General features: G+C 35.2%; 3 protein-coding genes across 3 annotated transcripts in view; 2 read left to right on the top strand and 1 right to left on the bottom strand.

Moving 5' to 3' along the window:
* LOC127869794 (uncharacterized) overlaps positions 1 to 5,198 on the top strand; it is a 7,646-nt gene extending 2,448 nt beyond the window's left edge. The window contains exons 5-9 of the mRNA XM_052412456.1: positions 1 to 71; positions 331 to 574; positions 2,218 to 3,034; positions 3,517 to 3,693; positions 4,257 to 5,198. The exon at positions 1 to 71 is cut by the window's left edge and continues 174 nt beyond it. Coding sequence (XP_052268416.1) covers positions 1 to 71; positions 331 to 372 — 113 coding nt within the window. The 3' untranslated portion in view covers positions 373 to 574; positions 2,218 to 3,034; positions 3,517 to 3,693; positions 4,257 to 5,198. The remainder of the gene's footprint in view (positions 72 to 330; positions 575 to 2,217; positions 3,035 to 3,516; positions 3,694 to 4,256) is intronic.
* A 550-nt stretch (positions 5,199 to 5,748) lies between these two features.
* LOC127867543 (uncharacterized) lies at positions 5,749 to 14,360 on the bottom strand. Its single transcript, XM_052408800.1, has 6 exons — positions 14,202 to 14,360; positions 8,130 to 8,233; positions 7,863 to 7,935; positions 6,893 to 6,942; positions 6,439 to 6,592; positions 5,749 to 5,876 (listed from the first exon to the last, which is right to left on the bottom strand). The coding sequence occupies exons 1-6, from the start codon at positions 14,311 to 14,313 to the stop codon at positions 5,830 to 5,832; spliced, it is 540 nt and encodes a 179-aa protein (XP_052264760.1). The 5' UTR covers positions 14,314 to 14,360; the 3' UTR covers positions 5,749 to 5,829.
* A 120-nt stretch (positions 14,361 to 14,480) lies between these two features.
* Positions 14,481 to 26,377, top strand: LOC127870302 (eukaryotic translation elongation factor 1 epsilon-1-like). Its single transcript, XM_052412937.1, has 6 exons — positions 14,481 to 14,610; positions 19,787 to 19,880; positions 20,313 to 20,416; positions 22,187 to 22,282; positions 22,657 to 22,716; positions 26,196 to 26,377. The coding sequence occupies exons 1-6, from the start codon at positions 14,524 to 14,526 to the stop codon at positions 26,277 to 26,279; spliced, it is 525 nt and encodes a 174-aa protein (XP_052268897.1). The 5' UTR covers positions 14,481 to 14,523; the 3' UTR covers positions 26,280 to 26,377.
* The last annotated feature ends 1,052 nt before the right edge of the window (positions 26,378 to 27,429 follow it).

The raw sequence follows: 27,429 nt of genomic DNA, 5'->3' as shown, positions 1-27,429 counted from the left end.
AGACCAAGACGGACCTCACCTTGGCAGCCGCCAGCACTTTCAGAATGATACAGCGTGCATCATTTATTCTAGTACGCATTTCTAGCTTAGCGCATCGTTTTTTATCTCTATTTTGTTTTACAGTTTTTCACAGTTTAGCTCTACAATAACGAGGATGTGTAGGGTGAATATCCTTTTCACAAAAATCAATATGATGCCTTATTTGAGTTAAAAGAAACGTTAATAATACCAATCATGCCAATTGGCAGAGTCAATAAAGAAAGAGATGTTCCATTGTCTTTTGCATCTTGATATGTACAGTTTAAAATATTGTTGTTATTGTTTTAACAGGACACTACACAGACGAGTATGACGTCAGTTCAGGAGCGATGACAGCAGCCGAGTCTGATAACGTCGTTCCATCAACGTCACCGGAGCTCTGTGCGCGACAATGCTCTCTGAATTTAACCATTCCGTGCAGAATGTTCCAGTACTGTCCGAACACGCAGCAATGCAGGATGTTTCAAAACCGGGCTCTAACGGGGTATGCTTTAAGCAACAACACGCAGGCAACATGTGCGAAGTACACGCGTAAGTAAAACAACAGTCACATATATTTCTGTTATAATTAAATCGATAGTATGCGATTTTACTTTAGTTAATAATTTAACTAGTTGATATTAACTAACAATTCTTTAATGTTGTTTTTACATTGCAATATATTTGCGAAATTTATTAGAATGTAAGAACAATACATCTTATAGTCTTCTATCTGCATTCTATCCGGTAAACAAAAACTATACTACTTCGCTTATTTCGCTGATATGGGGACAATATTGACACTTAACTATTGGTCGTTTGAAATTCGTCTTCTCATATGCCGCAACTTATCTCTTCTTTGAAACCGCACGCAGGTTCGTATGGTCAGGGCGACTTCAAGGCAGTGGACGCCGGTAAATACACGTTCACCGCCGTGTTCTCCTACTGAGCATAATGCATGTGCGTAAAGTGTCGTCCCAGATTAGCCTGTGCAGTCCGCACAGGCTAATCAGGGACGACACTTTCCGCCTTAACTGGAATTTCGTGTAGAAGAGACTTCCTTTAAACAAAAATACCATAAAAGCGGGAAGTATCGTCCCTGATCAGCCTGTGCGGACTGCACATGCGGATCTGGGACGACACTTCACGTACATGCATTAAACCCATTTTTCTCAGAACGTCAGAAACATTTGGTTTCACTCCACTGCCCATCTTAGCTTTACAAAACTTAAATAAACAGATATGATTATAATATGTTGAAAGTAAATGAACCACAATAAAGTAAAGCAAATAAATGTGACTATCCCCAGGCTCTCTTCAAGCTGCACCATGCAACTCTTCAGGTCCGATGTATTTCCCTTAAACCAGTTTCAGGTCAAGCTATTGTTTGAAGGTACATGGTCAATGGATATCCTGGTGTTTTATATTGAAAATTACCAGCACCATGTAATGCTCAGTATATATAAATTTGGAAAGTGAAAGAACACACTGTTCACCCCATGAGTCTATCAAATTATCAGCAACAAAAACCGACACAACTAGTTCTAAAGGTTCTTTTTCTAGGTTGCTTAAAACGAAGTAAACAGTACAGTGACTATCTACCCCACTAACAATTGTTTCCAGGAGGATAGCCTCGTCTAGTTGTCTTTGTCCAATAGATGAAAGAGTATATTGTATCTCTTCCATTTTCTGCTGATGTAGAAATAACAAATGTATACGGGAAATTTGGTGAACAGAAGCATATACTGTACGTGCACAACTAGTGCATGCACTGTAAACACACACTCCGTTCTCCGTGTATTGTTGAAACGCGCTATGACGTCATTAAATGACGTCAAGCCAACTTTCGTATAACAAAGATGCTAGTTATGTTGTGGTATATGATAATATGATGATGATGGTGATAATGATGATTATTATGAGTTTAATGTTGAATATTCATTTAAGCGACTGTTTCGTTTTTTTGCAATGTACTTTTATTCGCCTCAACGGACCGTCTATATTAAATACCGGTAACCAAAAGAATTTATAATACTGAATTCCAATTTCATTTTGATACCTTATTTCTAAATTTCAACAAACACATGGTTATGCCTAAATAATTGTCAATACATAAGTTACAATTATTTCGTGATTGTGGATGATGTTGACCGAAAGACGAAGGAAACCAATGTACGGTACTAAAATGCCCTGTTTCAGGTCTTTACTTCTGCCACTACGACATGAACTGTTACCTGACTGTTGATCTGCCGGGACCTGACAACAGTGCGGTGATTGCCTCGGAAAACGGGATTTGGTGTACCCAATATAATAGTCAGTGAATATAAGGTTTTGTTTTCCGGTGAAGCTTTTGTCTTACACAGTTTTTAATATTTCTGAAAAGCCATCTTTAGAAAATTCCTCCAAGTAGATCCGAATGAATAAATCCTTACACTATAATTGCTAGTTCGAGCGAGTTTTTCAAGATAATTATTATTACCATTCTTTGTACTACCATTCTTTTGTACTACCATTCTTTTTCGAGATGAAATGGAATTTATTACGCCTTTTGACTAATTTATGTTCCGAGCTGTAATGTCCTTTTTATTGAGTTTAATAATGTTTCATTAAATGATGTTATTTACCTTGATTTACCATTTTCATTCAACTCTTAAAGTTGAGATAAATTGATATGTTTGGTTTGTTTACATTATTTAATGTCAATTTCACATTTTTTTAGGCTAAGTTACTATTATGTTGGTGCTTTTTGTAAGCCGTATTTTTTATATTGCATTAAAACACTAGCGCAGTTATAAAGCTCCTCTGTATTGAAGTTGTTTACCAGGTAAACACAAGTTAAGTTGATGTACTCTATACCAAGGAACGTATTATCCCTCATACACTGGATCCGCCATCACTGTTCCGGCAGTCACTAACCAGGCGTCAACCATACCACCGGTCACATGTAACCAGGCGTCAACCATACCACCGGTCACATCGTCGGCAAAACAATCTCCGACGGCAGCTTCATCGAAAGGTGACACGAATTTGATTTACTAAAATATAACATTTTGTTTTCATTGCTACAATTGCCACGCAAATTCACTGGTGTGTGACAAATTTTGAAAAAGTTTGAATATTATTTAAATAGACTTGCACAGATTTTCGTATTTTAAAAAGATATAACAAATATATAATGTTTTTAATAGCTGTAGCTCATAATTATTTTAAAAAAAGTTGAATCCAAAATATTGCCGTCCCCGGCATCCGCATTACTTTAAGAATTTGAGTCCGTAGTACTTTACCTTAGTAAATGTTAATTCAATTATAGTTTTGATTCGTACGCTTGTTTGTTTTACATTTGAGTCATAGTTCTGAAACTGACTCCTTTCTTTGGAAATGGGCATGATATATATGAAATTGTGGACTCATATGATGGTCTCTCTTTTAGTGTGAAACTAATAAATTATTTTGGAAGTGTGGAGTTTGTGTTCCATTGAAAATACTGTGTATATTCAGGTCTAGTCACCAAAACCTCAACACAACGAACAACTCGTTCTAGTCCAAGGTCTAGCACTACAAGGTCTAGTACAGCACGTTCTAGGACTACAAGCTATACTGTGAGTGCGTCGGTACAGCAGGGTTCAAACACACAGGCCAGCTGCCAAAACCTACAGACTTCATCCACCAACTCAGGTACGAAAACATGGCTGCAACAATCGATGAAACAATTCTTTAAAAAATGTTCTCGGATTATAGGTTTTAGTCATGAATAATGCAAGAATCGACTTAAGATTCATCCAAACGACATAGAATACCACAGAAAACATTTACATACAGTTTCAAAAGCTCAATTTGATGTTAACTGGAACAATTGTATGATATTTTTTTATTTATTAATACCCTTTATATTGTCGATGCACCAGTACACTTTTTATAAAATATACACTTATACATCCAGAGAGACTATATGATAATCAAAATTACATCAGTTTATTAAGAGACCTATGCGTTTTTCGAAGATCGCGAATGCACCTTTTCTGAACAGCAGAAATACCTATACATGTAGTAAAGTACATGCATGTCCTAGTGTAATGTATTTAATAATGAATGTAAAGGAAAACGTGATCTATAGGGCTATCTGTGCCTCACAAAATCTGAAGTGTTTACGACTCCATGTTTTTTAGCTACCGGTAGCAGTATGTATGATTCCCTACGGATATTTATTTGACCCAAACCACTAGTTCCTAATATTTCAGGACTTACCGCCGGTGTGGCGGTGGCGACGTTCTGTATAGGCGTACTACTGGGCGTTCTAGGCTTGTATCTGTTCACACGCCGCAGATATGGTGGACAAGAAGCACGGCAAATACTGGAAAATATCGAAATGGACCGATAGCGAATGGAGGAAGCACCGTGTGACTCTTCGTTAGAAAATGAGCAATCTATAGGTGTCTAGCCGGCATTACGAAATGTCCTCATCAGGTCAATTGATTTGTTCAGAAGCAAAATATTATACGCAGTATACTGTTACCTCATACACATTTGTAACGTTGATTGTGATGGTTGTGTTTCGATTATTTGATATAATGCACAGTGTATATAATTGTTATCAGTTCCATTAAATGTTTGTTTATGGGGCCTGTTTTCGTGTGAGTAAACAATAAATCCGTTTATAATTTGAAACAGTGTATAACATGTACATCGCATAAACGTGCAATACAGTCCTATTGACACAAGTTACCCAAACATGGCATACTCTAAGGTCATACACCGTCATAGCACACATATTACACAAATACAGAGAGTTCTTGTCAAAGGATTGTTTTTGGTATAAATATTAAGCTTATGAGTGCATACCTGCGCAACTTTCATCTGGGTTAACAATGTTATAAACAAGAGCGCCCCTTTCTTTCCAGTTGTGTCACCTGTTGGTTCAATGTAAAGTATTTGATACAAAAGCAAATATAAAGCAATTTCAACCTACATCAGGATTGACATGTGTTATCTCGTAAATGAGGTATATTTTTCGCGACAAATATATGCATACCGCTATCTATTGTTTTATGTCTGACTGCCATGTATTTTCCACATCAAACCCCTTGGCAAACAACCACGACAACTGCGAAACATGAAACAATTGAATAACATAAATATATGTTTTGTAATTTTTATTGTAATAAATTATTTGGATGTATTATGTTTATTTCGCACAACATGTAAATGAAAGTACAAACAATAAGTGTATCGTTTTTCATATAACAACAACAAATATATTAAAACAGTACAATTTAGTGCGTGTAAGTAAAATGACCGTGGTTTTTGAGTACAATATAAAGTCATGTGTTTATGACTTTCAACTTGTTAAAATCATGTAGATATTTTTTAAACAACATGCGTACACAACAGCATTTAAACAACTTCAGACACGACTTCGGCGTGTTAACAGCAGGCCCATAGTTGCCATTGTAACAGTGGCGGGGCCGCGGAGAACTGCAAAAGGTTCCCCCACGGACCATACTTAATTCAATATAAGTGGAGTCCTTTCCAGCATATCGACGTTGAGGCCACAACACATTGATTAGATGTTCTTCGGATTAGCCGCAACCAAAAAATCGTTAAGAAAATTGTATGTATCGGTATTAATGCTGTGGAACAACTGATCAATTTGTTGTAAAATAAGAAAATTAAAGTACAAATATTTTCTCTGGATACCAAGTGGGCTTTTCGTTTGTTCTGACATGCGCAGTAATAAAGAATATGTGCATGAACTAGTTCTGGCCAAGACTGACTGACGACAATAGGAAAGCAATTAAGAAGGCGCTACCGCTGTCATCCATTGGAGATGTCTATTTGAAATTCGTACCACGGGTCCTTTCCTAAAATAAATACAGGCTGTTGTGAGGACATGGGGTTTTCTTAAACAAAACTCATACAGAACAGTGTTTTTATTCATGTGTTTTTATTATTTACATGTGTGTCATCCAAAAAACAAGATATGTATACGAATTGGTTAAAAATAAACAGCGTGGTTACAATTGAACTGAATGTAATTTGAGTTTATCTTATACACATGTAGTATGATGTACTTGTATTACATGTTTCGTTCAAATGGCAAGCAAGTTACTCTTATATGAACACATGTATTGAATAACCGTGCAGAGTGCATGTAATGTTCAGTTGTCTATGGATGGCTTAGAAAAAGGTCAACATGTTGGTGTTTTCAAATTAACGACGTTGACTACATTAAAAAATCTCCTGGATTTAAAATTGAATATATATATTAAGTGAAAGATGGATACCATAACAAATCAAGTCAAGTGCCTATCAGGTATACCCTACATACATTACGCATATGTTGGTTTTAAGGAAGATCACTAGTGTTTATATTGGTTTGTACTTCTTGGCATATGCTATCAACGCGGAGATTACGTGACTTACCGTGCACGACATCGGACCTGCCATTGAGCACGAACCCTGCACGCGTGTACAGCGGGATAAGGTTGGACTTGCATATTAGAAGCACGCGTGCGACATCTCGCTGTTCCCGCCGTACACGTTCCACAAAACTGCGTAACATGAGCAATGCTATACCCTGCAAGTGGGAAAATAATATATGAATATAATTATATAATATAATATAATAGTATACAATCACCAACATCGTTTAAAAGCATTATTAACATGAGATAAATATATATACTTATATTTTTTAATATTCAATCATTCAGTCATCATTGTTTCTTTGACAACAAAAGAATACTTTAATAATTATGTTATCTTTCTACAGAAGTCCTGTTTTGCGTCTTAGAACTAGATTTCGATCACCACGTATGATTAATTTATAAACTATTTCACTTCATAAGTACTTATGTTCTATTATAAAATTGTTCACCTGTCTTCGCTGGTCTTTTCTCACTACTACGGAATGGATGCAAACACTTTCTGAAAAAAAGAGTTCCCTCTTCTGAATAAATAAGGACTGGTTTTGTCTGTCATTTGATGCACAGCGGAATGTTTAACGACCAGATTCAGTTTACTAATGTATAGAATCAATAAGTAAATTTATAATAATATCGTAATAAGAATCGACATAATTAATGTACCACAACACACTTTGTACTATTCTCCACACGTTGAGGTCATTCAAATGTGAACGTTAGAGTGAAATCCACCAAGATCACAAAGAGGAGTTGAACATAACTTAATTAGGCGAATACATAAAATAAATGGGAAAAAAAACACCTAGGGTCATAATTCTGACAAAATATGTTGCAGCCTGACTTAATTTCTATACAATAATTTTTAAATTAAAGCCACACACAGTTTCATATGTAGGTCATTCAACTGAAGGCCTAAACGTTTAAGCAATCCAGATGATTTTCATAGAGAAGTTTAATACGCAAGATTCGTTGCGAACAGACAGACTGACAAGTGTAAAGCTGAATGCCTCCATACCCCATGTGGGCATAACACTTGTATGGCGGGATGATAATAATCGGCGCAGGTTGCTCATAAAAAAAAGAAAGACAAGGTTGTGTTTTTACAGAAAGATGCATTGTAAAACAACCATTTTCTTGCTACCTAACTTATTTTGCAATGACAACATTAAATTTGCGTTCCTGTTAATTCGTAAAGTTAGATAACTGTCTTTACCGTATCAAACGTATTTCAATAAACATTGTGTTGATAGATCTTTGTAATGTGCATACAAATAAATAGTACAAGAAATAGAAGAATAAAAAAAATAGTCATAGTGCATGTATTTCCGTCGAAGAATACTAATAGTACATCACAAAACAACTTTACAATAATCAATGCCTAACGCGTGAAAATGCTGCTCGAGCATTGCACGTGTGACTTACCTCCGTTGGGAATGTGCATTCTCATGGCCTCGGCCGCCAGTCTTTTACCGTGGTAACGCGTGGCGCAAATAAACTGGAATGGAGAGCGGAATCTTAGGGATATCGAGGCGGGAAAAGAGTTCGTTCGTATTGATATTCTCGCAATATGTTGATTCATAATTGAATTATGATTCCAAAGGATAATAATATAACAAATTTGGGACGATTATATTTCAACGCAAATCCATAACATTGAATGAATACACATTTTGAGTTAATAATTAGTACCCCCAGGAGATCCCCGTCCAGAAAGCAGCCCAGCATCAGGTCGGGCGCCTCCGTGTGGCGGTACACGAGCATCTTGTAGCTTGCCGCCTCGTCATCCGGATAACCTAAAACGGCACAGTAACGTAAACAGCACGGTACATGAACCATTTAGGTAATTGGAAAAACGGTGCTGGAAACTATACCGTTATAGCATCACTCAGGTTGATGGAACAAGAACGGTAACGAAAACCATACGTAAAGGAATCAGTGCGGTAATACTGCGTTTACACCATGTTCCCGGCGACCATGGCAATCACGTTTCGGGCAACCATGGAGGAAAGGGGATGAACGTGAGGCAACGTAGGGGAACGGAATAGCCAAACGTGACACAACGGGGTTGCCGTGGTTGCCGTGCCAAAATTTTAAACTGTCAAAAAATTTGCCACGGCAGTCACGGCGGAAATGAGAAACGTGATAGAACTTGTTAAACGCAACACAACTTGACAGTACGTAGCAGGCCGTAACAGAACCCGAAAAGTGTCCGTACTCTGACGGAATCCTTTTCATTCCCCGACATGTTAAGTTTCTATCACGTTGTGTTACGTTTTGTTACGCTTTGTCAAGATAACTACGGCAAGCTAGGATAATTGATAGCCGTTTTGCTACGTGTTTAATCCGACCCTTTACGGTGTGTTGCGTTTTGCAGGCAGATGCGTTACGGCCAGTTGAGTTGTTGTACGGTTGTACGGTCTGACACGATTCGCGCGGTCTGAAGCTGAGTTTATAAAAGCCGTGCTTCTCAGGAAACTTTCATTTCAGTCTGAACACTCGATGAGCAAACATGCCACCAAGAAAGCGCCGAACAAAGGCTACCCCCCGCGCTGCAAACGACGTGGAGGAACAACCTGTAAGTACTTGCCTTCCACCAAATGCCTCAGAGTCAGTGCCAGTTTCAATCCAGGTGTAAGGGAGGAGCGATATTTCGTATCTTGTCTTGAGATGACTTGAGATATCCGTTCAAGGATCTCGTCGAATAGTTCTGGGGGCATCCTCAGATAATTCTGAAAGGTGTTGATATCTTCGTTGCGGAGTTCCCTGGTAAGAAATGCATCAAAGTGCCCCTGCTGCTGCCTTCTAGCTTCCGATAGCCATGGACGAACCCACAGGGACCTTGGGCTCCTTTTTCGTCTTTTCCCGGACTTTTTTGCTTCTTTCAGCTCTTTACAACGCAAAGATTTTATTAATGCTGCAAATAAGCAGGCAAACATAAAATCATCCTCGTCGTTCACATCCATGTAACTGGAATTATTTTGTTATAATAAATACTGTTGCTTGAGAGTTTTCTTTTATACCGGGAGCACAATCGTGCCCGAAACCTCTCGGATGTCCACGTTTGATCCGCACGGTACCTTGACAGAACGTGAAAAATGAATGGCAAACATGTACAACATATCAGACCTGTATGACAAATGCAAACAACGTGCGGGAACTTAACAGAACGCATCGTACCTTGAAGCAACATTTATACATCCGTGGCAGACCGTGGATGAAAACTTAGCGCACCGTCGAAGGGCCGCGTTTTCGCTTCAACGGCACGTCACGGATACCTTGATAAACCGTGAGGAAACTTAGCACAACCTACCACATCTTGGATTTAAGGTCAAAAATTGCAAAAGCCACACGGCGCGATACGTTTCGGACAAACGGGACTGCCGTGGTCGCCGGGAACATGGTGTAAACGCAGCATAATAAGGGTACCACATACAATAACGAATATGTGCGGCAACAGAATAAGAATAGTAATGGAAACACCACGGTAACGTAACCAACACGGTGAGACAACAAGTACGGTTACGATACCAGAAAGCTGATGGAACCAGTGCGGTAACGGATTCAGTTCAATGATGGAATCAGTACGGTATGGAAAACACTTAAAGTAACTTAAACAATACAGTAATGGATTTTCCACTGTCAATGTACCAGGACCGTAATGAAACCATCGCGGTTACAAGTCTTGTACGGGAACGGACTTGTTCAAAACCATAACCCGGACAAGTACGGTAGGAAACCACTAACAGCAAAGGAACCATTACGGTAACGGAACCAGTATTGCAACGGAACCTGAAAGGTAATGGAACCACTGCAGCAACATAACAAGTGCTGTTACTGAACCAGTGCGGTCAGGGAACCAGTATGGGAAACACGTAATGGAACCAATATTTATTTAACAACGTAATAAAACCAGTATGGTAAAGGAACTAGTGCGATAATTTAACAAGGCAACGGAACCTATTACTTGGATACAATTTGGCGGTAAGAGTCATATTGGACGTTCGCTTACACAGACGTTACAACATGGCTCAGCAAATTTTTCATTATGGTCCAAATAACAACTGAACAAACAATTAGGAATGCGGACTAATTTAAGAACAAAAATTCGCATGTGTGTTTGTCCGTTGACATTGATGTTTTATTTTTTTATGATTGACAGTAGTGTGATATATAAGTTTCATGTACGTGTATTCATTAATCTTTTGAAAAACGTTTCATTTTAATAAATAGTGTATTAATTGTCTATTTACTTACTGTCATTTCAATTTATCTTAAGTATTGTTGAGGCCCTAAAGTATACAACGTAACATTTGACAAATAGGTACAGGTTTCAATCGTTTTTTAACCGCACTCAGTGAGAAATAAAAAACAACAATTCACATAATATGATTCCGTCAGTTTTGAATAATCCGTAATCAGGGTATAGGAACAAGGCCATTATAATACAAAACCATTACCACGATATCGTTTACACTAATAAAACATTATTTTTTTAGGTTTAGACTGCGTCACTAAACTATCTTCATGCATATAAAATACAAACTTTAAAACACTAACATACCAAATAAAGTGCAGACGGTCAAAGGGTAACGCGTTTTCAAGAGCAGGCTTTTGAGATTCAAAAAGGTTTCGATAAAGTTACGTCCATGATGTTATCATGAATTGGGCTTTTTAGGCTATTTGAGTTCAGACAGCGTGTGCAGTCAATTCATGATTTGTGACTGAGTATTAAAAGGACTATGCCACGATAGTATTTTTTTTAAATCTTACATTAAGAGGTATACAATCTTATTGATTTCTATTTCAAGAATGAATATACATATTATAAGTTCATAAAGTGGTTTAAGCATTTGCATATGAAAAAATAACGTTTTGTTTTCCCCTTGTTTTCCTCTAGTCTTGACGACAGACTGATATTTGATCTATACGTCATACTTTCTCACCAAGCACAAAAGTTGATTAAATGGAAGTAAGCGGCAAACCTCATATGGCTAATTGGTTGTGGGTTCGATACACATTTGGATTGTAATTGGTCCAACACTGTTGTCGAGTATTTTATCAAATCTCGTTTTGTTTTGCATTATATTGGCGGAATTTGTTTTATTTGTTTACCATTTTATTGAACGTGAAACAAAATGTCTTAGTGCATAATTAATAGTTCTATAATCTTACAATATCGTGTATATACCAATAAGAACCGATGGTTTTGGTGACAAAGTCCCTTTAACTACATGAAACGGTATGAGATAGCTAAACGAAGAGGTAACATAGATAACGACTTTAGTTCGATGGGACAATGCAGCGTTATCTATCTTTTATAATGGTTTTTGAGTATTCATCTATTAATCCACCATAAATATCTTGACTTTAAAAAAAGTGTCTGTCCAAAAACATGGTGTAACAATAGTACCACAAAATTCATCTGGGAAAACAGAACATACGCGCATACAACTTCAACATCATCAAACGACACGTCATTGACGTAAACTTATTGCGTCAAATGTTCGTCACCGTGTTCTGATTAAACCATTAAGAATGCACTTTGTTTATAATAACATGAAACAAAAAATGACAGCAAAATTTCGGCAGCGCCAAAAAAGCTAAATTAAAGGAATGCTTCCTTTGCCATATAAATGATATATGATATTTGTTACAAAATAATTATCGGTCCACGGTAAAAAGATATTAACAGTGTTTTTATCCCATTCGAATATAACAGTGAATGTGCTGGCACATTTTGATCACCGTACAAAATGGCTGATTATTATCGGATGCTATAAATCGTTTTGTTTGGAAACGTATCCATCTAAAATGCAGAGTCGATATATTTCGTGTGTTCACGATAACAATCGATAACAAAGTCAAACAAAACGCGGCAGTCAAGTAGCAGTTCGTTGATATTAAAATATGATAAAAACTATTTACTTTTTTTTGCAAAACAACTGAAAACGTTTGTAAATATTGATGAATTTATCACAAGATCGCAATAAAAAATAACTGGAAACTATAAAACCAACAGAGCAAATTACTCTCTTTTTCCTGTATGCAATGTTATTGAAAGGAAACTTAAAAGCTCTTTATATCGATTTACGACCGTTTATAGCAATTTTACAGCTACAGATATGTTAGTGTTAAGAGGTATAGGCATTGTTATATTATTGTGTTTCAAGTGAACAAAGAACATGGACACAAACCAATTATTCATTAAAAGAATCGATTCAAATCAATCGCTATCACATTCCGTGAAGTCCTCCGGCTAGAATTCGACGGGAAATCTATAGCTAACCTTCAAGCCGGAAATCTAAGGGCAATGAATACTTAAACTATCCGTGAAGTTTTCATGCCAAAACTCTACGGACAATCTATACATAATCTTCAAGCCAAAACTCGAAGGGGGCAACCCCTACATAAACTACCAATAAGTTGATGTATATATCTATTGAAATTCCCACAAATATGTTAACATTTAAGAAAGCAATAAAGTAACATATTTTAACGTGATAAGGTGATAGTGATAGAAATCATAACTATATGATACCCATACGTTGCATAAAATAAACTTCAAGAATGCTATGTATCGCAGTTTTCGGATTGTATTCCACACAAAAACTGTACATGTATATATCTACTTAAATGCCTCGTGAGCACACTATGATTAAAGTTAATTTACAATGGGTATTATAAAATAAATAAAATCGTGCACGAGACAGAATTTTTAATGTTACGAATGACATAGAAAATTTAAATATTGACTTTGATATGAACACTTTATTCAGAAATATAAGCTAACGAAACCTATAGATTAACCGGGTATACATTTTATAAACAAAAATAATAATAATAAAGTATGTATTTAACAATACAGTTGCATCCATTTAAGCTCATTACAAAAGGGCTTTATTTCTAGGTGCGGTCTCGTTCGCGCGCAATATTAACGGTACATACATTCCGGCGTATCTTGGTTCCCTGACCAAGACCCAAAACAACGCACTGAATATTGAAGTCAGAGTTAATTAAGTTCTGCATCAATCTCTGTAACTTGGTGATTTATGTCAGTAAAGAAAATGCTCTGCGATTTTCCCACACGAACGCTGACTCGACATATTGATCTTTATTGGTTGCAGCAACTTATGTGTGGGTATGCTGGGACATTATAATGATGTTATAGTGTTAATTAACCAAATGGTAAAATAGTATTAAAAATATTAATGTAAAATGATAGTGTTATGCTTGTGTTGTCATTAGAAGTAGTTTGATAAATTATTCACAAGAGCTAAAGTTTAAAACTAATACATTAACTAATAACATGTAATTAGATCTATATGGGCAATATTTGCAAAACAAACCTTTTGTTGACATGAAAAGATATATGATAACAAGCGGTACATAGTGTTGCCAAAAAGAAGCGGGGTGGATAGCAGGACCATTCATTTGACACCTTGTTAAAAAGGATAAATCTAAGGAATTCTGCAGTAGTTGTACTTACGGTTTAATACCACAGAGGAATCATTTGCCAATTTCTGATAGCAAAAATACATGCAATTTTCAAAGCTGTTTTCCTTGTTTGACTTTACAAATCCATAGCTAATATGCTCTTGATCTTTACCTTTATCTGCATACTTTGTATTTTTAAACAACATAATAATTTTGTAATATAATAGGTCTGAATCATTGTAGATCTATAGACTTATACACAACATTTTAATATATTTTCTTCGAGTTCCCAATTCTATATAATGATCTATAAAGCAATTTACTCACTGTCTGATTCCAAAGTAAATATTCTGTTTAATTCCTCTGCGGATACATCTCGTAAAACTAATGTGTTAATAAATTGCAAACGCTCTGCTTCGTCTGCTGTTAATTCCATCATTAAACTGAGAGTAGTTTGGCTTTCGGTCGATATCACATGACAAACACGTGACTGTTAAGGGATGAAAAATATACATTATATAGTTGCTTGATAATATATCAAAATATTTTTATTAAAAAATATTTTTTTCATTTTATTTACAGTTTTATGTTAAAATATTAGTTGATTCATAATAATAAAAAGTGTAAGTTTCGACTGGTCCCTTCCAAGATGGCTGACAGTGCCGATGCTATTCACGGCATTGCCGCATATTTAGGTGTAAAGTGTGGTAAAGTCACATATGATGGCAATGAGAAGGTAACTTAAGGCTTGTTTTATTTAAAAACAATGTGAATATATTATTTTTTTGACAATCAATTGAGAATTTAAAAAAAAATTCAGGAAAAATTGCGGCGTTTTATCATGAGCGTTTAAACGCTTGTTTATGTTCAATATATACAATGAGCGTTTGTGTATATTGGGGCATATTAATGCGGTTACACAGCACCTATCATATTGCGTTATTATTATGAAGCTAAGAGTGTGTTTTTTGGGGGTGCTCTTGAATTAAACCAAATTGCAAAGTGAAGCAGATGCTTTTGCGATTCTAAACAACATGTTCATGTATTTGATGTATTTTCAAGAAAATACTTTGAATTACTATTTCCCAATTCTTAGATTATAAGTGAATTTTCTGCGGATCGGGTTGTCTGGGGGTCGTTTCTGATATTCGCGGAAGTTAAAAAAAAAAGACCAATTCCGTGGTCATATTCAATAAATTGCCCCAAAATATTCTCTGCCCACGAAACCTCTCCGCATATTACAGTGGTAGATTCTGCCTAAGCATTTTTTAAACCAACGATATCATTGGCTGTCGTTTCCCAATCTTCCAATAAAAGTCTGTCTTTCAAAATTTGTTTGGTAATTCTTTGCTGATTCGTGTGCAAATGACAACATTGTGAAGCGAAAATGAAGATTATTGAACGAATTAATCTCACAAAATCTCGGAGACTGACAAATTATTGAAAAAACCTTCAACTCTTACTGGGAATAGAAACAACAGTGGATCTAAAGCAGAGAGCTATACCAATTTCCGAATGTGTCCGGCAGATCGATTTTTCTGGTTAGGCAGTGAATTTTATGTAGGGCTGTAACGATACATTCAAATATTCGAATTACTCGAATACGGCTGTGGACGAATCGTATTTGTTAAACACCACCTTCCGAACCTAATATTTGGCGAGTACAATCAACGCGGTTTTGAGTTTGAAAGTTTTATCATCTTACATTATCTTACCTTTCAAATGAAGGTTCATACACTAAACCCCTATATTTAAATGTTCTTCTCCTTATTCCGGTGTTTTTCATCATGTTTACCCCACCTACTATGTTACACAGTGAGATTCTCAACAATAATGGAGGGCACCAGTTGAATATTTACTACATTGATTGGAAGAATATTTTGAATGTTGTTTAATGTTTATTTAGGCAAATACAAGTGCAACTTATCAACAAACATGGAGCTGTGTTCAAAGTTTTAGCAGTTCTAGTCAGTGTTTTGTTGTTTCAAAGTGTTATATTTCATATTTTCAGTATGCAATGACACTCAATGAATCAAATTGACAAATACCCATAGTTTCATACTATATAATGTCATGTCCAGTTGTCAGTATTACTTTTGTTCATTGAAATTCATATTCGTGAATAAATATTTGTATTCGCCGACCTGTATTCGTGATACGTATAGTATTCATTACCTAGTGTATTCGTTACAGCCCTAATTTCATGTAAATAAATCTTGAACTATGCAGCCTGTGGTAAAGTGTCGTTAGTTGAACACTGGAACATGTTTACCATATTTTCAAGGTAAAGACATTGAGCTCAACAGAAAGCTTTGAAAGTTTCTGTCATTGTTCACAGGGATCAGAGCACATGTTGTTTTAGATCACAATTAATAATGTTTACTTTGCTTATCTAATATCATATGTTAAACGTGGAGTTAAAAAAGTTTCTATAAATTAATCTTGTAATAAAGTTAAAGAAAGTGCTTATTTAAATGTCTGTTTTAAGGTTTATAATTGCGTTCTGCACTCGCATAGTCATAATCGGTCGACATAATATTCCTCCCCTTGGTCTTGACACCCCTGACATTGTGAAAATAGATTACATGTAGATTACTCCTATAAATATGAGGTCGATTTACATCGACCTCATATCGTTTAACGTTATTTTGCAATAGCATCGTTCCGACATGAATTCATGTCGAAAGCTTTAACGGCATCAAATTCATATAATCATTCAAAATAATCATGCAATAAATTATTAAACATAAAATATAAACATTATTTTACTAATTGCATTAGAAGAATGTTTATACAAACTTACAAGTAATGATAGTCCAGACCTTAAAACACTACCACTGTTCAAATTCCATATTGTTGCCATATAGCACTGTGTAAATTGAAAGTTGCATAATGTTACCTCATTGGTCGGTTATAAATACATTGTTTCTCTATATATAGTATTCGTTTTAGACGAAAATAATAATTTACGTGGAATGTCATATTAGTTTTCCATTAAAACTTTGATTTTGCCGTGTGTGTTTATGGACGTTATTAATTATGTTATACTTATTTTTGTATTTCATTAAGAATTAGAACGTATAGCCCTTTTTGTTAACTGTTTTTAGCAAACGATTCGCGGCTTATTAAGTTAAGACACGGAAAATAGTTAAAGCGACACTTTCATTTAAAGGTTTAATGTGAACAATATGAAATGAAACCTTTTTTGGTATTAATATATTTTATTGACATGTTAAATTCGATACTTGAAAAGGTGTTTAGTCTTTAAAAAGATGTCGCTGATATTGTTAATTTCAATAAACTGTTAATATTCTCAATGTTGTATAAGAAATTGAATAGTTTCACTGAGTTGTATTCCCGCCTGAAATCCGATATCGTAAAACACGCAACGGTTAAGAATAAGGTCTGAATAAGTTTAAGTATTCAGAGCCGAATATCAGCAGCTGTGCCAGCTGGGAAGCCCCGTTTTGGCTTTAACAACCGCAAGCGAAACAACATACTTTTTTAAGTCTTGCACTTAGACTCCATGATCACAGAAATGACATTGAAATCCCCAAACCAAGATAATATTTGCATTTAGAGTAAGGAGTATGCACAAGAGTTAAATTGGTTGATAGAACGAGAAAAGGTTAATTATCTAAAGGATTTAAGTATAGTGTATGTCCATTAATACAGTGTCGGAGACTTTTTTCGCTTTTAATGAACTATTCGATTATCAGTATTATGTTTCGATGATTATTATTTCTCACTCATAATGAGCTTCTCCACCTTTATTCATGATTTAAATTTTTTTCATGTACGTTTATGTTACTTGTGAGTGTGTGTGAGTGAGCATAGGGCTGGTGCGTATTTCTGCATTTTTGTTTTCTTTTTGTTGACTTCTTATGAAAATATGTTGTTCTAGTGGGCCTCATATGGCGTATTAGATCGAAATAAACACCTACCATATATTCTTTAAAAAAAAATATTAAAGGGGCCTTTTCACAGATTTTTGGCGTGTTTTGAAGTTCGTCATTAAATGCTTTATATTGATAAATATAAACATTGGATCTAAAAAGCTCCAGTAAACAATCAAGAATAAAATTTTAAAAAAGGGGGAAAAAAGTAGCCCGCATCAGGGCTCGAACCAGTTACCCCCGGAGTCCTGGAGTAAAAACCAATTAGACCGCTCGGCCATCCTGCCAAGTATGTATAAGCGACCTATTTTAAACTTTATATAAGCAATCTTCGTAGTTTCACTAAATTAAACGACAAAAACAGAATTCTCCAAATTATTCAATCGTTTCGCGTTGCAACGCTTTATAATTTTCAGGTTTTTAAATCGACAAAAGATGCGTATAATGGCTATATTAGACCATGGTAAATGTTCAGTATTACTGTTTCCTCACAAAAATCATAACTAAAACGAAAATTTGCGAATCTGAAACAACTTTTTTCAATTTTGCCAATTTACCAAAACGTGAAAAGATCCCTCTAAGTATTATTCCGTGTTTGCTGTCAAACACATTTTAATTAAAGAATACATTTCATAACGTTGCGCAACAATTAATGATGCATACAACTGGTAGTTTTAACACACACATATATGTTTCATTTAATTAAAGAGTACAGAAAGCTAAAAAGTGAGGTGGCTTGTTGTACAACAACAATTGGTTATGTGTAACCTATTCAAAAAATAATTTCGTTCAAGATAATTCAATGTAATTCTATAAACGACAAACACACTTGGTGTGTTGTGTATGTTTATTTTTAAAATGTACAAAAGTGGTTTAAAAGCACAATTTTTACACATTTAAGAGGTAATCGCTCACATTTATGTCTAATAAATGATAATTTTATGCATTAGCAAAGATTTAACGAGAAAAACTGAAGTTTAAGTTGAAATCAATTTTCTATAGGAAAACGACGTTAGGCGTTTAGACGTAATCGGTAGATTACGTCTAATTATTTGGACTACATGTAGATATTCAAATGTTCAGTGGGTATACCCCGTCCCAATTGGATGCTTATAACATCAAATCTTTTATTAATAACATATTTGCCAAAAATTATTTTAACAAATGGCAATGTTTGTGTTAATGCAATTATTGAGCACTTTATTTGTCCATTTTGCTCACAAAAAGAAGAATGACCAATAAAACAGACTTGTTTAATTATAAAAAAAAAGGTTATAAAAAAGTAAAATTACTATTTCAGTTTGAATAAAATATGTTCAGTGAATCAATTTTTGAATTTTTGTTGGCCTAATGCCTACAGCAATCAAGTACTCTACCTTTTCACCCCTAGTTATACAATCTGGCAGTTGCGCACTGAATTGAATTCAGTATTTGAATTTTGGACAGTAGAAGAAAAAGTTGCTTGGTGTTTTTTATTTAACGTTACAACACATTTAAGGTTTATATTTGTTTCTATATTTCTCCAACACAATAAATCACATCATTATCAAATATCTTAAATTCATGGTAAAATAGTTAATCTAAGGTAGATTTTATGGTTCTATTTTAAAAGACCGATGAAGAGGCATAATATTTATTTCACGTTTGTACACATTTGACCATATGGTTGAGTTTTACTTTGAATTTGAACAGTGCATTTAATGTTTACAAAAGAGGATTAATCACTCAACACATAAAGATTCATGTTTCTTTTTTCCTGCAATGCGCAAATTAATGTTCATACATAATGTTGCATATATTCTCATAATATAAAGAGAATTTGAAGCTTGTATAGCTTCTGAAATTAATTAATGTAGCAACAAACCTACAGGAAAATGGCATGAACAAGTATAAAATTGGTGTGTGTAAAGCCATATATAGGAAATGCATCTCTTTGTTTGTCAATATATTTTGAAAATATATCTGTTCTTTTCAATCTTGGTATGAATTAAAAACAAGCTGTGGTGTTATTTTCAGATACCTGTTATGAAAGGAAAAACAGGAACTAGAAAAGGGTTTTCAACAATCGTGAAGCATCTCGCAAGAGCAGCAGAAAATCACAAGTTGATAGGTAATTTTTGTTAGCTATTTCAACCATTTACCATTGGGACCTGTGAGGATTGGAAACTTGGAAAAAAGTGACAAATTTCTCTGCTCTATATCTCAGCTCAGATTCAGTGCCTTTCACTCTTGAAAATAAACCGATTCCCTTGAAAAACATGGCCGCACTGGGGCGAGGCATTTTCCTTATATGGCTGTACAAAAGTTTTTTTAAAGCTCTGATCTAAGATTGGCCAATCTTAATGAATCTTGGTCAGAACATGTGTTCCAAAATTGTGAACATGTCTCTCTTAATAAAGAGAATCTTTAAAGTTGCTTACATATTAACAGGTTTGGTTGTTATGAACGAATTTCTTAATTTTCTACATTCTGCTAACCTGCTTTTAGGATTCTGTGCATTTAATGTTTTGTACCCTGTTTTGTCACTGACTTTGTTCTCCAGGTGTCAGTGCTCCAGAACAGGCAGTGGTGGACCAATGGCTTGAGTACAAGACTTGTCAGTTAGACAGATGTACAACAAAAAATGACCTGTCTCCAGTGCTTCAGGTATAAATCTTTGGTATATTGTAGAGCATCGATCAAGAATTGAATGTTGTTATTGTGATCACCCTATGATGTGCATTGTTTGTAATCATATTTCACCTTTTTATCATATTCATATTTATTTTCTTGAAACTTGGTCAGAATATTTATTTGCAAACTATATAGCTTTAGGTGAGTTTTGAGTCTCAAAACTAGGTCATCATGTAAAATCTTAGAAAACATGTGATACAACTCTGGATGCCACATCGATGACTCAATGAAACTTGATAGGAATGTTGCTTTAGACAACATCTTGGCTGAGTTCGATTCTGGGTCATCTGGGTACAAAAAGTTGGTCAGGAGGTCACATCTTAGAAAGACCTTGTTACCACTCTATAAAGTCCATAATTATGCCTCAATCTTGATGAACATTTGTCAGAATGTTTATCTTCACAATATCTAGGAAGTGTTCCAATCTGGGTCATAGCTGTTCAAAATCAAGGTAAACAATTAATATGGTAGGAAAACCCTGTTACTTTTCTAGTCATTAGTATTGCTAACATGTAACATGTGAGACATGTTATTAATGAATATTAAGTTAACATGTGTTCATGATTTGTGCTTTTTTTAGGTAAAATTGTTTTCTGCCCCCTTTTGAAGATGGTATACCTCCTTACCCTAGAGGTTAGAAGCTTGGGCTATTACGTGAAATGTTCAAATTGTTGTGTTTTTTAACAGTGGCTAGAGGTGAAATATTCGACCCTCTCTAGCCAAAAATCGTGTTTTAGCGACTGCAACTTAAATGTAACTTTCTGAGCTAATAATATAGTGAAGCTAAACCAAGGATCAATATCCTCGTCTTAGCATTAAAAGCTTTAAAGACATTTCACCTTATAGATAATACAATCATTATTAAGATCATCAGCATGCAAGAAGCCGCAATAATGGTTGAGAAAGGCCATGCTGCATACATGTAAACATTTTTTTTTCACTGAAATAAAAATCTTTCAGACAGTTACTATTAAAATTACAATAAAAACGCCCTGACCGTAAAGTGATTAGATTACTCATATTTTAGAGGCGGGAGTGAGGTTTAAAAAGAAGTGGAGTGGCTAAGGTGGAAGTGTGGTAGAGGAGCACTATAGCAAGTTTTGAAGCTATGTGGAGAAGTGGCGTTGCAAAGGTGGGAGTGAGTTAGAAAAGCCGCATTTCAAGTGCAAATGAAAGTGTATCTTCCATCATTAAATTTTAAGACAGCTTACCACAAATGACAAACATGAGGATTATGAGTGTAGTGTATATCACCTGTCTCATTTCCTCAAAGGTTATGGTCACACTTAACAAATTTTGCCATAAACAGCTTGTTTTTGATGCAAGCAGAGTTTTGAGAAAAAATTAGAGTTTTGGTCATCCTATGTACACATGCCTTGCTGATATAGGTTTATCCGATTGTTCTCTTACTGTTCTCTCAGGTTAAGTCTTCAACGATTGGTGTCTGTGAACACAGGTGAGCGCGTTAGGGTCATCACTGCCCACTTGTCCACTAGTTTACTGATAATGATTAATAAAAATATATTTTAGGATTTTGCTTTGATATTTGGTTGTCATGTTTTCCGAAGCCATAGAATGTTAGGAAAGGGAGATGTTAACGCTATTGTCATTTATATTTATTTAATGCTTCTTACATGCTAGGATATGTGCCATATTTTTGTTTGAGGCATTTCATTTATTATTTTTTATGGTTTTGACATATATTCTGTTTAACATGTTTATAGAACCTTGTTTTTTTTTCAGGATTTAAATAGCTATCTCATCGACAAAGTTTACTTTCTGAACCACCAGCTTTCCATCATCGATCTGGCCCTGTACTATGGACTGCATAATACACTGGTAAGAAAGGGTAAATGTACCACTATGACAGCTTATTCATTCGCTGTTTACTAAATTCACAATATGGTTGATCACAAAGTATTGTTGAATTGATACTAGTTGCATTCTTGTAACAACAAGTGAAAGCAGATTACAAGTTTCAAACTTCTTGAACACAATACAAGTTGTAACTCCTATGATTTTAAAACCTGGAAATGTTGTTTTCATGAAATCCTTTACGTCCTGGACACATTATCTGGTCATTTTATACAGTTAACTGGCATGAACTCCATATTTCTGGTCAGGTTTTAACATTTGGCTTAATGGTATATTATTGGCCATTCTTTTTGACCAGTGCTTTTTGTCAGCGTTTTATTTTAGTGTGTTTTTTTCAGGCAAGCTTGACATTCTTCGAAAAACAGAAGTACATTAACTTGTCCAGGTGGTTTGATAATGTAAGTGTAAAGGAAATGTGTTTTAAAGAATTTACTCCTATTGCTAAAATAAAGCCAGTGTTAATGTTTTCACAGATTATTTAATAAAAATATTGTTGAGTTCAAAGTTGTAAGTTTAGACATAACTTTTGCAAACTTACAGCTTTTTATGTAAAATATTTCAATATTATTTTAAGACAAAAAAGCAATGCAAATATTCTTATTATTATTATTTTCATTAATTATCAAATCAATAATGTTAAGAAATTTAATGGCATTTATAAGAACATCAAGGTTTGCAGTTTAATGGACTGCAGTAAATATATGCTTGAATTTCACTGCTGTCAGAAGTTATATGTACATATAATGCATTCCAGTAAACTACTGGTATACATGTAATTATAATACCTTTGAGCTGCTATCAGGCTGAAACTAAGCTTTCTGATATTTTTTGGTATCAGGACAGTAGGTGCTAATATTAGTAAATGTTAGGTGGTATGTCATATATATCATTACTAGCTATAAAGTCTTTTGGGGGGGGGGGGGGGGGGGTAAAAAAACAACAAATCAGAATGAACAAAACAAACAATTTGATGTAAAGATGTATTACATTCTAGAAACAAAAAGCGAAAAAAAGCAAAAAAATGTCCTGTAGAAATAATAAGCGCCATTGCTCATGACGTAATTTTGAAGACTTGAAATGTCACACCACATCCTATTTTTCGCTAGATGTAAGGCATTGGTGTGATAAATATTTTATTATTGATAGAAAATATGGTGCATAGAAATCTGATGAACAGAAATACTTGATACTGCCTTTTTATTTAATTTATTATATAATGTTTTTTTAGCTCACCCATTTGCTCAGGTGAGCTTTTGTGACCAGTCTTTGTCTGTCGTATTCCGTCCGTCCGTTAACATTTGCTCGTAAACACTCTAGAGGCCACATTTCTTGTCCCATCTTCATGAAACTTGGTCAGAAGCTTTGTCCCAATAAAATCTCGGCCGAGTTCGAAACTGGGTTGTGCTAGGTCAAAAACTAGGTCACTAGGTAAAAAAAACAAAAACCTTGTAAACACTGTAGGAGTCACATTTCATGCCCAATCTTCATGTAACTTTGTCAAAATGTTTGTCTTAATGATATCTTGGTTGAGTTCAAAAGTGGTTCCGATCTGTTAAAAAACATGACCGCCAGTGGGCAGGGCAGTTTTCCTTATTTAGCTATAGAGAAACCTTGTAAACACTCTAGAAGTCACAATTTTTGCCAAATCATCATGAACGTTGGTCAAAACATTGGTTCAATTGATGTCTCGGACGAGTTCAAAAATGGTCGAGATAGGTGAAAAAACATGGCCGCCAGTGGGCGGGGTATTTTCCTCTATATGTATATAGTGGCAGTTTTCCCTATATGGCTATAGAGAAACCTTGTAAACACTCTAGAAGGCACAATTTTTGCCCAATCATCATCAAAATTGGTCAAAACATTGGTTTTATTGATTTCTCGGACGAGTTTGAAAATGGTCGCGATCGGTGAAAAAACATGGCCGCCAGTGGGCGGGGCATTTTTCTCTATATGTTTAAAGTGAAAACATGTGAACACAGTAGAAGTCACATTTTTGGCCCAATTTTCATGAAACTTGCTCAGAACATTTGTTTCCTTGATACGAGAGTTGAGTTCAAAAATGGTTCCGGTCAGTTAAATAACATGGCTGCTGGAATGGGGGCAGTTTTGTTTTGCTCATGTTGGTCCGTCCGTCCACCAGATGGTATCCGGATAATAACTCAAGAGCGCTTATGCCAAGGATCATGAAACTTCATAGGTACATTGATCATGACTCGCAGATGACTCCTATTGATTTTCAGGTCACTAGGTCAAAGGTCAAGGTCACGATGACCCGAAATAGTAAAATGGTTTCCGGATGATAACTCAAGAACACTTATGTCTAGGATCATGAAACTTCATAGATACGTTGATCATGGCTGGCAGATGACCCCTATTGATTTTCAGGTCAAAGGTCAAGGTCACGGTGACCCAAAGCAGTAAAATGGTTTCCAGATGATAACTCAAGAACGCCTATTTCTAGGATCATCAAACTTCATAGATTAATTGATCATGACTCGCAGATAACCCCTATTGATTTTCAGGTCACTAGGTGAAAGGTCAAGGTCATGATGACCCGAAATAGTAAAATGGTTTCATGATGATAACTCAAAAACGCTTGGGCCTACGATAATGAAACTTCATAGGTACATTGATCATAACTCGTAGATGACCCCTTTTGATTTTCAGGTCACTAGGTCAAAGGTCATGGTCACGATGACCGGAAATAGTATAATGGTTTCCGGATGATAACTCAAGAACGCTTAGGCCTAGGATCATGAAACTTCATAGGTACATTGATGATGACTCGTAGATGACCCCTATTGATTTTCAGGTCACTAGGTCCAAGGTCACGGTGACCTGAAATAGTAAAATGGTTTCCAGATGATAAATCAAGAACGCTTATGCCTAGGATCATGAAACTTCATAGGTACAATGATCATGACTCGCAGATGACTCCTATTGATTTTCAGGTCACTAGGTGAAAGGTCAAGGTCACGGTGACCTGAAATAGTAAAATGGTTTCTGGATGGTAACTCGAGAACGCTTATGCCTAGGTTCATGAAACTTCATAGGTATATTGATCATGACTCGCAGATGACCCCTATTGATTATCCGGTCACTAGGTCAAAGGTCAAGGTCACAGTGCCAAAAAACGTATTCACACAATGACTGTCAAGGTCACGGTGACTCAACTTAGAAAAATGGTTTCTGGATGATAACTCAAGAATGCTTACGCCTAGGATCATGAAACTTCATGGGTACATTGATCATGACTCGCAGATGAAATAATGATGAAACTTTACCAGGATGTTTGTCTGGACAATATCTAGGTCAAGTTTGACATTTGGTAAAGAGTGAATGAACCGACTCCTCTCAGGTGAGCGAACTAGGGCCATCTTGGCCCTCTTGTTTGTTTTTTAAGACTTTGACCCAAATAATTACTATCATGTTTATAAATGTCATGTGCCTTTCTGAATTGATAGCATACTAAGTTTATGAGACTTATAAGTCCGGTATGTGTCACTTTATATGGTGCTGTAGATAATTATTATGTCTTACTTACAAGTATCAATGACTTACTTCATTGACTGTATGTTAAATTATTGTCAGAGTATTAATACTAGAACTAATTGAAATATTGTATCAAATTAAATGTTTACATGTTTTAAGGAATCAAATTTAGAGTGTCACAATAATAATTCATTATTATAAGGATACAAAAACAGCAATCCCAAACCAAAACAAGGGCATGTCTCACCTTTGAAAATGCGGATACCAGATGTTGATTGGGTATTTACATATATTGGATCTTAACAGTCAATTAGTCGTCCTTCAAAAAGATCAGATACTTAAAATGTTTTGATACCCGACGTGAGTGTGCTCTGTCCTGTTTCAGATACAACAAGACCAGTCCATTCGCCAGTCGTTCCAGAGGGTACAGTTCTCCAAAACAAAACTTTACTCTGGCTCTGCTCATTGATGTTTGCTTCTTTGTTATTTATTGACAAAAACAATTTAAGAAACATAGACAGTTAATAGTGTTGTGATGAATGTTAATAATAAAGATTTAAGCGCTTATTTAGACTTCATTTAGTCTTACCTTCTTAAGAATTTTTGCGCTGGTAATTATGTGAGCTGGGCATGAACTATTCCATATACTGGTAAAAATAGTTTGCAAGTGAATTGTATCTTAATTTGAGAATTTATTAAAAAAATTAAACACAATCATCCATTTGGTTTTACATGTGTTTAAACAGGGGAAAACACTGGCTGATTACCTCTCTAAACTAAGCAGCTTATATAACATTTACGAAACACGTAATACATTACTTCAAACACTAATAAGCAGTATCACAGATAGTTTGCGTCAAGAAATGTAAACTGTCATTATTAATGACAAATAATAACATTAATTAATATGATAAACCTTTTATTAAAAACAAAATGCCATAGATGTCTGCGGCCCCTCACATATTGAACTGTATTGGTGCAAACAATTAAGAAATTTGGCGTTTTCAAAAGAATATTAAGTAACATGTAGAAAAGATAAACATTCGGACATTTAAGTTTAAGCTTATTTAAGTGCACAGTTTATTACCACAAGAATAGGTCACCCAAAGGAACATTTTCTGGAATAATGTTTAATTGTGTTCAGCTGTCTCAGAAAAGACTGATTTCTACAATGTCATATAAGGAAAATTGTTCTGTCCCTGTGGTAAGGAACTAAGCTATTTGTAGCTTTCCTACAAAAATGCCCCTTTTCAAGATTGGACAAGATTTTTAATCCAATCTTGTACAGATTGACAACATCTAGCTGATTTAAAATGGAAGTAAAATTTAAAGCAAGATCTGACATTAAAGTCGTTTTTATCTGTATTCGTACTAAGGTCAGTGTTTTGGGCCATCATGATTCACCATTTCACCCCATTGGTGCAAAAAGGTACCATGTGCCATTGACATTAAAAGACACATGGTACCTTTTTGCACAAAAGGGGCGAATTTATGATTATTATGTTGCAGAGTTTGGTAAAGGATCACCCAAAGAGCATTTCTGTTCAATTACTTTAAATCCCGTCAATCTCTGAAATTTTCAATCGTTAAGTCATAATGAGAAAACTGGCAGCAATATT

This window comes from Dreissena polymorpha, chromosome 2 (genome assembly GCF_020536995.1).
Source record: "Dreissena polymorpha isolate Duluth1 chromosome 2, UMN_Dpol_1.0, whole genome shotgun sequence".
In the NCBI taxonomy this organism is placed as follows: domain Eukaryota; kingdom Metazoa; phylum Mollusca; class Bivalvia; order Myida; family Dreissenidae; genus Dreissena; species Dreissena polymorpha.
This window is presented reverse-complemented; position numbering and strand designations above follow the sequence as displayed.